Source organism: Cydia strobilella, chromosome 9 (assembly GCF_947568885.1).
Source record: "Cydia strobilella chromosome 9, ilCydStro3.1, whole genome shotgun sequence".
In the NCBI taxonomy this organism is placed as follows: domain Eukaryota; kingdom Metazoa; phylum Arthropoda; class Insecta; order Lepidoptera; family Tortricidae; genus Cydia; species Cydia strobilella.
The window spans coordinates 18615655-18626856 of NC_086049.1; the positions used below are offsets into that span (position 1 = coordinate 18615655).

General features: G+C 42.0%; 2 protein-coding genes and 1 long non-coding RNA gene across 3 annotated transcripts in view; 2 read left to right on the forward strand and 1 right to left on the reverse strand.

Moving 5' to 3' along the window:
- Nucleotides 1-4936, forward strand: part of LOC134744450 (protein winged eye) — a 256339-nt gene extending 251403 nt beyond the window's left edge. Inside the window, exon 15 of the transcript XR_010128090.1 lies at nucleotides 4922-4936. The gene's annotated coding sequence lies outside the window, so the exon portion shown is untranslated. The remainder of the gene's footprint in view (nucleotides 1-4921) is intronic.
- Nucleotides 1-5446, reverse strand: part of LOC134744485 (uncharacterized) — a 65298-nt gene extending 59852 nt beyond the window's left edge. Inside the window, exons 1-2 of the long non-coding RNA XR_010128094.1 lie at nucleotides 5256-5446; nucleotides 4993-5153 (exon numbers count right to left, since the gene is read on the reverse strand). This is a non-coding gene — a long non-coding RNA (uncharacterized LOC134744485). The remainder of the gene's footprint in view (nucleotides 1-4992; nucleotides 5154-5255) is intronic.
- The window catches only part of LOC134744480 (sodium-independent sulfate anion transporter-like), a 29898-nt gene extending 20342 nt beyond the window's left edge, over nucleotides 1-9556 (forward strand). The window contains exons 9-14 of the mRNA XM_063678299.1: nucleotides 1234-1395; nucleotides 1617-1757; nucleotides 2332-2477; nucleotides 4476-4682; nucleotides 6112-6265; nucleotides 9061-9556. Coding sequence (XP_063534369.1) covers nucleotides 1234-1395; nucleotides 1617-1757; nucleotides 2332-2477; nucleotides 4476-4682; nucleotides 6112-6265; nucleotides 9061-9098 — 848 coding nt within the window. The 3' untranslated portion in view covers nucleotides 9099-9556. The remainder of the gene's footprint in view (nucleotides 1-1233; nucleotides 1396-1616; nucleotides 1758-2331; nucleotides 2478-4475; nucleotides 4683-6111; nucleotides 6266-9060) is intronic.
- The last annotated feature ends 1646 nt before the right edge of the window (nucleotides 9557-11202 follow it).

Consider the following 11202-nt stretch of genomic DNA (forward strand, 5'->3'; position numbering starts at 1 on the left):
AGACAACCAGACCCTCAACTTCCACGACATGCCCGTGGTGTTTGGGCCGGAGGGGTTCGTGATGCCTCTTGTCGCCATTCTGGAAAGCATCGCTATAGCTAGAGCTTTCGGTAGGTTATGGTACCCTGGTCTCTATGGTAGACAATCAGACCCTCAACTTCCACGACATGCTCGTGGTGTTCGGGCCGAAGGGGTTCGTGATGCCTCTTGTCGCCATTCTGGAAAGCATCGCTATAGCTAGAGCTTTCGGTAGGTTATGGTACCCTGGTCTCTATGGTAGAGAACCAGACCCTCAACTTCCAAGATACTCGTGGTGTTCGGGCCGGAGGAGTTGGTGATGCCTCTCGTCGCCATCTTAGAGAGTATCGCTATTGCTAAGGCTTTCGGTGAGTTATGGAACCCTGGTACTTTGCCTAATAAGCAAGTTACTTAACTTTGAATAGGTATAGATGTGTTGATTGAGTTTCAGACGGAAAATTCAAAATGTTATTGTTGTTGTGTTGTGTGATGTGTTATATCTTATCTTATTAAGGCCATGCTAAATTTGACAAGCCATTACTGGTATTTTCTATTCTGATATGTAATCTGGTCTCTTGTTGAAGACTTGGACCAGCCAAAATTTAGCTTTGGTGGTCGTGTTTGAAGATAAAAGAATATTTTGGAGAGTACTAGAGCTTTGGGTGAATTATGGTACCCTGGTCTCTATAATAGACAACCAAATCCTCAACCTCCAAGGCATGCTCGTCGTGTTCGGGCTACAGGAGTTCGTGATGACCCTCGTAACGACCTTGGAAAGCATTGGAGCTTATAGCGCATCGAGTTATGGTACCATTGGAATATCTTTCTATTGTGTTGATTCCATATTGTGTAGGAAAAAAGTTATTTATTACATTTATGACTACGAATTTACCAATTAAACGGTTTAGTTACCAACTGCAATATCGGTTAGTTAACGCTATCTCTACTGAGCTCGTTCTCTTACGTACTAACAATGGCATTATGTTAAACAAAAGCCATTATGTCTTTTGTGCCTGAGCGCGTGGCCTTTGTGCCTGAGGCTCCCACACAATAGCCACGCGATCAGACACAAAGGCCACGCGCTCAGGCACAAAAGAAATAATGGCTCTTGTTTAACATAATGCCATTGTCAGTACAGGTAAGTGAACGAGCTCAGTAGATAGACCGCATACTATAATAACTTATTTTTTGATCAAATTTGTATTGTAATTTCAGCTGGCAGCAAACCCGTAGACGGTACACAAGAAATGTTAGCCGTAGGCGCCTGTAACATTGTCTCCTCATTCTGCCAAGCCATGCCGACGACTGGGTCCTTCACTAGGACAGCGTTGAACCACGCTTGTGGTGTGGCCACACCCGCCGGCTCCATGTTCAAAGGTAAGCTATGAATATGTGCCATTTTCAACCAAAAGAGTACTTATTGTCGCTTGTCAGTAAGGCGCTATTTCCATATAGCTTCAATTAGAAATCAACCTTATCGACAAGCGACAATCACCTTTTGGATGAAAACGTCACATATGTACGTGTATAGCGCTGTGTCAAAACACGAATAGTTTTATTTTTATTGTAATTGACTCGATGATCCATTTTATTTTCAGCTTTTCTAGTCCTCCTGTCAGTGACGTTACTCACTGACGCGTTCTACTACATACCCCGCGCCGTGCTAGCGGCCGTCATCATGGTCGCTATGATGTCCATTATAGAACTCGCTATCATACCGACGCTATGGAGGAATAGCAGTAAGTAACTCGTAATAATATGTTCAGTTCTACTAATCCTTACTATCAGCGACACGTCTCACTGACGCTTTCTACTACATCTGCGTCGTACTAGCGGCCGTCATCATAGTCGCTATGATGTCCATTATAGAACTCGCTATCATACCGACACTATGGAGGAATAGCAGTAAGTAACATAATAATATGTTCACGTTCAGAGACACAACGTCCTACAAAAAGAGTTTACGTCTGTTTTTAGGGTTTCGTACCCAAAGGGTAAAAACGGGACCCTATTACTAAGACTCCGCTGTCCGTCTGTCTGTCTATCTGTCTGTCACCAGGCTGTATCTCATGAACCGTGATAGCTAGACAGTTGAAATTTTCACAGATGATGTATTTCTGTTGCCGCTATAACAACAAATACTAAAAACAGAATGATGTAAATATTTAAATGAGGCTCCCATACAACAAACGTGATTTTTTTGCTGTTTTTTCCGTAATGGTACGGAACCCTTCGTGCGCGAGTCCGACTCGCACTTTACCGTTTTTTAAAAATACCTGCAATTAATATTTGTTTTAATGTGTAAATTTTCAGAGCTCGAGTTGTTAGTGTACTCGGGTACAGTGCTAGTGGGGTGTACCCTCGGGCTGGAGTACGGCATCGCGGCGGGCGCGGGCGGGGACGCGCTGCGCGCACTAGCGAGGTCGGCGCGACCGCAGCTACACCCCGCCGGCTTCAAGGTATAGTTGGTGGTGTACTCGGGTACAGTGCTAGTGGGGTGTACCCTCGGGCTGGAGTACGGCATCGCGGCGGGCGCGGGCGGGGACGCGCTGCGCGCACTAGCGAGGTCGGCGCGACCGCAGCTACACCCCGCCGGCTTCAAGGTATAGTTGGTGGTGTACTCGGGTACAGTGCTAGTGGGGTGTACCCTCGGGCTGGAGTACGGCATCGCGGCGGGCGCGGGCGGGGACGCGCTGCGCGCACTAGCGAGGTCGGCGCGACCGCAGCTACACCCCGCCGGCTTCAAGGTATAGTTGGTGGTGTACTCGGGTACAGTGCTAGTGGGGTGTACCCTCGGGCTGGAGTACGGCATCGCGGCGGGCGCGGGCGGGGACGCGCTGCGCGCACTAGCGAGGTCGGCGCGACCGCAGCTACACCCCGCCGGCTTCAAGGTATAGTTGGTGGTGTACTCGGGTACAGTGCTAGTGGGGTGTACCCTCGGGCTGGAGTACGGCATCGCGGCGGGCGCGGGCGGGGACGCGCTGCGCGCACTAGCGAGGTCGGCGCGACCGCAGCTACACCCCGCCGGCTTCAAGGTATAGTTGGTGGTGTACTCGGGTACAGTGCTAGTGGGGTGTACCCTCGGGCTGGAGTACGGCATCGCGGCGGGCGCGGGCGGGGACGCGCTGCGCGCACTAGCGAGGTCGGCACGACCGCAGCTACACCCCGCCGGCTTCAAGGTATAGTTGGTGGTGTACTCGGGTACAGTGCTAGTGGGGTGTACCCTCGGGCTGGAGTACGGCATCGCGGCGGGCGCGGGCGGGGACGCGCTGCGCGCACTAGCGAGGTCGGCGCGACCGCAGCTACACCCCGCCGGCTTCAAGGTATAGTTGGTGGTGTACTCGGGTACAGTGCTAGTGGGGTGTACCCTCGGGCTGGAGTACGGCATCGCGGCGGGCGCGGGCGGGGACGCGCTGCGCGCACTAGCGAGGTCGGCGCGACCGCAGCTACACCCCGCCGGCTTCAAGGTATAGTTGGTGGTGTACTCGGGTACAGTGCTAGTGGGGTGTACCCTCGGGCTGGAGTACGGCATCGCGGCGGGCGTGGTTTCATAGGGAAAGCAAATCGGTTATAACCGTAACCGAAATAATCGGTTATAACCGATTATTTTGACAAAATTTCATAACCGATTATTGAAAACTTGAATAACCGGTTATTTTCGGTTATTTATTTATGACTTAAATTCTATGAACTGATCTTCTAATGACTGACTACAAAATCCCGCCTTTTTTTAACTGTGACGCCTGTCACTATAATTTTTGTCATTAGTGTACTTACTGTAATGACGAAAATATACCAAATTTACTTCCCTTATTTATGGAATATTTTAATTGAATATTGTATATATTGTCCAACGTTGTTTTTTCACTGTTATTAAAAATATATGTATGTTTTATTAAAAAACGAAGGCATCCTATTCTTTAACACTGTACCTCTCCGTATTTTTTTTAATGACTTTATTGTAATATTTTTTGTCAAAAATAACCGTAACCGGTTATAACAAGATTATCGGTTATTTTTCGGGCATAACCGTAACCGAAACCGGTTATGAAGTTTGGCCGGTTATTGCATTCCCTACTTGCGAAATGCCTCGCAGCCAGGGTGCGTTTTAGTATTTAAGGCATATTATATTTATCTATGGGCTAATAGTTGCCTAAAAATAAAGATTTTCATTTTGACTCATGTTAACTCTCGTGCCTCGAGAGCCTCGCAACGCTTAAGAATTTGTCGCTCGCTCGGCTATCAATACAACACCTTAGCACGAGAGGTTAAACAACAAGTTTGCCCCCTTGTAATACAAATATAACTATTATTACTACTAGTACTATTGAAGTGTTTTATGATTGTTATAATTTTGGATATTTTTAAATGAAATAAATATTATCTTTTCTTATCTTATCTTATCTTATCTTATCTTATCTTATCTTATCTATTATCTTATTAATATATAATTGAAGGTCGGCAACCAGTCGTGCGTGTCCCTGACGCTGCCGGGCGCGCTCGGGTACGCGGGCGCGGAGCACTGCGCGGGCGCGCTGCGGGCGCAGGCGGGCGCGGAGCACTGCGCGGGCGCGCTGCGGGCGCAGGCGCGCGCGGCGCCCGCGTCGCTCGTAGTCGTGCTAGACGGGAGACTGCTGGCAAGTGTGGACCTTGGGGTTGTTGAGGTTCGTAGATAATACTACATTTAGAACCTTCTTTACGGGACCCTATTACTAAGAGTCCGCTGTTCGTCTGTCTGTCTGTCCCCACGCTGTATCTCATGAAGCGTGGTAGCTACAGTTGTAATTTTCACAGATTTATGTATATTTATTTATTTATTATTTATTATTATTTATTATTTGCACCTTACAGCTATTGCCAAAGCGGCACAAATTGGAATACATTAACAGCATATAGCAATTAGAACATAGTCACACACATAACATACAGCTAAGACAGATGATACATTTCTGTTGCCGCTCCAACAACAAATACTGAAGAACTTTTTGATCTGGTGCCACCGTCACGTTTTTACCACCGCACCTCCCGCCAAAGAAACAAAGCTCATCCTCACTTTCTTGACACGTGGCAAACCAAAAACAAGCGGGCATCTCGCTCGTTTTTGCCCAGAACGTGCAAGTTGTGGAATGAGCTACCTTCTGACCTGCTAGCATGAGTTGCTTTCTCGCACGCGACTCCATACATCTAGCGCGACTTCAAGTATGGACTCGCGCGCGAGAACGCAACTTATGCTAGACCGCCTGAGGTGTTTCCCTTGCGCTATGACATGGGGTTCTTCAAGAAGCAAGTATTTAGAGTTCTCAAAGATTGGCAACGCATAAGTGGCTCCTCTGATGTTGCTTATGTCCATGGGCGGCGATGACTGCTTCCCATCAGGCGGCTCGTCTGCTCGTTTGCTTCCTATTACATAAAAAAAAAACTAAAAAGTACGGAACCCTCGGTACGCGAGTCCGACTCGCCCTTGTTTGAAACTCTTTTCTACTTGAGTTAGTCAGGAAAACTTTCTACTTGAAGCACTAAAAGTTGTTTTTATATAGAAAGCATTTTTTTTTTATCAAAAAGTCAAATTCACCAAAGTTAAAACACCTCAGAACTATCTCAATCTAAACACAGTCAGAAAAATGTTAAGTATTGTAAAAAGAGAAAGTAATAAGGTATAATTTGGTTTAGGTATATAATTGAAAATAATAAAATATTTTTTAATATAAAAGGTAAAAACTATCAGAAGACCGTGAGCAAAAAAATATAGGTACTGTGGAATATATGTATAACGCTCAAAGTCACACACAATCTAACTTTATATTATGTTTCTAATTGTATTATGTATAGTTTAATAACCACAAATTATTAAAGGAAAACGTCGCTATACTTACTCAACCTCATATCTGCAACAATCATTTGATGGAAATGTCGCTTTTCTTTCATTCGGAATACGGGTGTTTTTGTCATCAAATGAGTGTTGCAGATACGAGGGTTGAGTAAGTATAGCGGCGAAAACTGCTGCTTGAAAATGTACATAATTTAAAAGATTTATCACATCATGCGTAGCCGTTTTTTAGTGTGTTAATAGATAATCCGAATTTCTTTTGACAGAGCCTCATCTCCACGATCCTGGACCTGGAGGAGCATGGTCACCGGTTCCTCTTCTGGAACTTCTCCCCGCGACACCAGAGGCTTCTGGTGGAGTTGCAGCCTAACTTCGAGGATAAATTCGTGACTGGACCCAGCATGGACCAGCATATATTAGGTATTAATTATGTGAGCATAAAAGATTGTTTAAAAAAAAAGTTATTGTCAATAGAACTTGCAAAGAATGTTAATAAACATTTTACCTCCATTACTTCGTAATCTCGCTCTTTAAAAGGACACCGCTTGAACTTATCAACAGTCTATATACTTAAATATTTTATATATGTCGGAATCGTGGGCGTCTTATTATTATTGTTGGGGTGTTGTGGGCCTGTGAGTGTCACGTCGACCAAGCAGTGATCTATTGTGACAGCCCTTTAAAGTTCGTTACTAATGCCCGTTGAGTCCAGAAAATTCCAGATTCTTTGGGCCGTAATGTTCTGTACCTAATAGGGTTGCAGTATGTGCCGCCCTAAGTGGATACTTCTTTTTGACATAAGTGGTCCACAGGAACAGAGAATGTGCATTGCAGTCTCCTCTGACTCCTGGCAGAACCTGCATGTCGCATCCTGTTTCTTCCCAAATCGGAACATGTGTTTGTTCAACTTACAGTGTCCAGTCAATATTCTAGTCACTGCGCAGGTTTTATATCTTTTGAGCCTTAGAAGCTCCTTAGCAGTTTTGCCGTTGAACCCTTTGATTAGAGCAAAGATAGATATAACTCCGTAATAGATGGATACAGTCTAAGAAAAAAACGTGCCTCGAAAATCACGAAAATTTGATTCTCGATCAGATGGCGCCACTAGTTTTGGCCTACACTCGTATAGAGGGCGTTGACTGTTGCGTTTGTTATTTATAATTTTAACGCATACCAGTGAAAGAACATGGGTCAAAATCATATAAAAATAATTAATGCAAATAAAAAAATCATTTATCCATATTTAAATACATTTTATCGTATTTTTATAAATATTTATTTTTAGTTTTAAAGTGTGTCGACAGATGGCAGTGAATTTACTGGGGTTACAAAATTTACTATGACAGTACCGCTCTAGTATAAGTTACTCTATGATTAGAGCTTTCGAGTGTTCTTGTCCTTTGACGAACTTCCACCAATCGATTGCTGAGCATTCCAGCTTATTGGGCGTATCTTACTATCGACAGCGCATCAGAACCTTCAATCGTGGATGACGAGGGCTTTCAATTAAATACGATATTCAACTCGCAGTCTTTACTACACAAGACTGTTTACAAATTACAGCACACGTTACATTTCTTATCCAAAGCAAACCAGTGGATTAGACCCAGGAACCGGCAACGTTGTCATCTCCTCCCGTTCGTTCTCACATAGAGTAACTTATACTAGAGCGGTACTGTCATAGTAAATTTTGTAACCCCAGTAAATTCACTGCCATCTGTCGACACACTTTAAAACTAAAAATAAATATTTATAAAAATACGATAAAATGTATTTAAATATGGATAAATGATTTTTTTTTATTTGCATTAATTATTTTTATGATTTTGACCCATTTACATTATTTGCAAGTTCTATTGACAAGGACTTTAAGAGATGCCACGAATATGCGGCAACTATTCGGTATTCGGCCGAATGTTGCCTACTATTCGGCCGAACACCGCATATCTGTTGCACCTACCTATAAAGAAAAATCACACGATAAAATAACCAAAAACTTGGTATAATTTCTATTGTGGGAATTGATTACAAAATAAGTATTTTATTTTTACTAGACTTATACTATTGACCGGGATATAGACAGTGATTACCTTTTGTATTGTTTATGAGCTCCCGATATTTCGACGCAGTTACATACATTGTTCACGGGTGAAATCAAGTGAAACTAACCGTGAATCATTCAAAAGCTCTTAGTATTTTTATTTTTTTTAAGCTTTATTTCACAAAATATAAAAATAATGTACAAATGGCGGACTTATCATGGGTCTGATTTGATTGACTGTAATGATTAACTCTAACTACTTTCATTAATTCTGTTCAACAAAAAAATTATCTTAGCAAACGTTGTGCTTTGTCGGCGAACAGTTTTTCATAATAATTGTGACTCAAAATGTACGCATGTCATGCCGAATATTCGGGGCTTCGGCCGAATGAGGGGCCAAATATTCGGTATTCGGCCAAAACCACTATTAGCGGCATCTCTAATTAAGATGTTCACAGGAAGGATTCGTGTCGCTATCTCATACTGAAAAAAAGTTTTGACAGCGGGTGATAGAGAGGCAGAAACCGAACTTTCGATTTTCGTGTTTCGCGGTAGGCCCTGTGTATATGTTAGTGACGCCCTCTACGCAGAGTTTTGCGTGATATTCCCTATTGAGGATAAATGAAACCTATAATAATGTGTCGTTTTCAAGCCAAAGGTACCACATTGTCGCTTGCCATAAGGACGCTTTGACAGGTTTTTCAATTCTCGTCCATATGGTAAGCGACTATGTGGTACCTTTTGATTGAAAACGTCACATACGAAGGGTTCATCATCATTATCATCACCCTGCCCTTTTCCCAACTTCATTTGGGGTCGGGCCTTCTTGTGTGTCTGCGCCAGAACAATCTGTCCCGTGTTGTCAATGGTGGGATGTTTTGCGTCTTTAGGTCTCTTTTGATAGACTTTTTGAGGTCTTTTTAGGGTTCCGTACCCAAAGGGTAAAAACGGGACCCTATTATTAAGACTCCGCTGTCCGTCTGTCTGTCACCAGGCTGTATGTCATAAACCGTCATAGCTAGACAGTTGAAATTTTCACAGATGATGTATTTCTGTTGCAGCTATAACAAGAAATACTAAAAAGTACGGAACCCTCGGTGCGCGAGTCCGACTCGCACTTGGCCGGTTTTTTGAAACGTATAATACTTAACAATAATGTTCATATTTTTTTCAGCTTTAGACATCCAAAGAAGACCGACGGTAGTATACTGAAAATAGTGAAAATAAGAAACTTCCATTAGAGAAAATTTTACACCTACACCAAAGTATACGTCGTAAGTCCTGTAAATACTTCAGCTTACTCCATATAAATCAGATACCTACAATCACAGGGCGGACACGCTATACATCAAAAATCACTCACGTTTCTATGTGTGAACGGCACGTTTGTACACGCGTCATGCGTCATAGTGTGAGTAAGTTGCTTAAAAACAGTACTGAGAGTACGCCAGAAGTCCGCCAGATTTCTGTCGCGGGGCGAGGTAAGTCGAGTCGGGGCGGGGCGGGGCGTGGCCGTTCTGTATGACAATACTATTACTTATTCTGTGCTACAGATACAGTAGATCGACCAAATGAATATTTGTGACGATCCACGAGTAAAGATGCCTTATTACGGTTGGCGCTTACGTCACGTAGCACCGCATTAGTCGTTAATAACATCGTAAGCGCCGACCGCCATAAGGTACCTTTATCCGTGGAACGTCACATTTTCAATTTTAAGCGAAACTTGAAAGATACATTCTTATATGTATAGGTTTAATACACATTAGTAAAATTAGCTAGTCACTTTTCCAATATTATGGTGCAAGCTCCAAATGTCTAGATTTAAATGTATTAATAATGCAAATCATATTGTATGTTTGTCTAATAATACAAATATATATGTAAAGGCAGGTGGCTGTAATCCATTTAATTTTCTTTGTTATAATAAAATTATTTGAAATGCTATAAAATAGAAAATCGATTTTAATTAAATATCATTTTTCTTCTGATAGTATTATCTATACATATTATAAAACAGTCCCCGCCGCGTATGTCTCTCTGTATGTTCGCGATAAACTCGAAAACTACTGAACGGATTTTCATTCGGTTTTCACCTACCAATATAGCGATTCTTGAGGCAGGGTTAGGTATATAATTTATTAAGCTTTACCCATGCGAAGCCGGGGCGGGTCCCCCCCCCCTTCCCCCCGGTTAAAAGAAACAAATTATTGAAATTATACACCTAAACCTTCCTCAAGAATCACTCTATTGATAGGTGAAAACCGCATGAAGATCCGTTCAGTAGTTTTTGTGTTTATCGCGAACATACACACAAACAGACAGACGCGACGGGGGACTTGTCTTATAAGGTGTAGTGATAGGTATGTAAAAACGGGTCTCTCAAGTTTTTATTCGAATAGATAATTATCATGAATATTAATAAATAAATGTATGGGGGTTTTCAGAAAAAATTGTACCATTTCCTTTTTTTTGAAAAACCATCAACTTTTGGGTTATTTAGACTCAGCATCAGGAGTAAGGTATTGAATGAGACAATGAAAAAAGTGTCCCGTTTTTCATACAAATTTTGGGTGTCAGTTTTGTAACGGTTCATACAAGATGTATGTGAAAATGCATTACAAAACTGTAATTTTTTTGGGACGTATTTTTTTTCTTTTTAAATAGTCCTCGTGATTCTGAGTAGAAATAACCCAAAATTTGATGGATTTTAAAAAAAAAAAGGTAAAAGGTACACTTTTGTGAAAATGCCCATGAACATTCTTGAGCGTTATTGTATTTGGTTTGGCCTTAAAACAAGTGAAAATATAGTTAAAATATTTAGCAATGTGACAAACAGACTGACAGAGTCGCACCATAAGGGTACCTTATGTACCTTTTTGGTACGGAATCCTAAAAATGTAAGTGATTCCGTTTTTAATTATGTATTACATCAATCTTATATCGAATTTACCTGTATTATAATTATAATACCTACGCAAGCTCCTGATGACGCTCCTCGGTACGGAGTGAAACATGTCGAGCGTTTTCGACTTAAAACACGTGAGTGACCCGTTATTAATATATTTAATATGTCTATGTCTCACGGAAGTTTTGTTATTATAATACCTAACCTACTTTATAATGTATCGAGACCTCAAAATAATATTAATTTTGACATTCCCAATGTATTTGTTACTTAATTAGGAATTAGAATAAGAATAACTGTTATCCTAGATAACGATGTGATATTGATATAGATGATATACCTATTCTCGTTAAATAATAAAATATATTTTATGACTTACCTAGTACTTTTTTACTTCCCTATACTTAG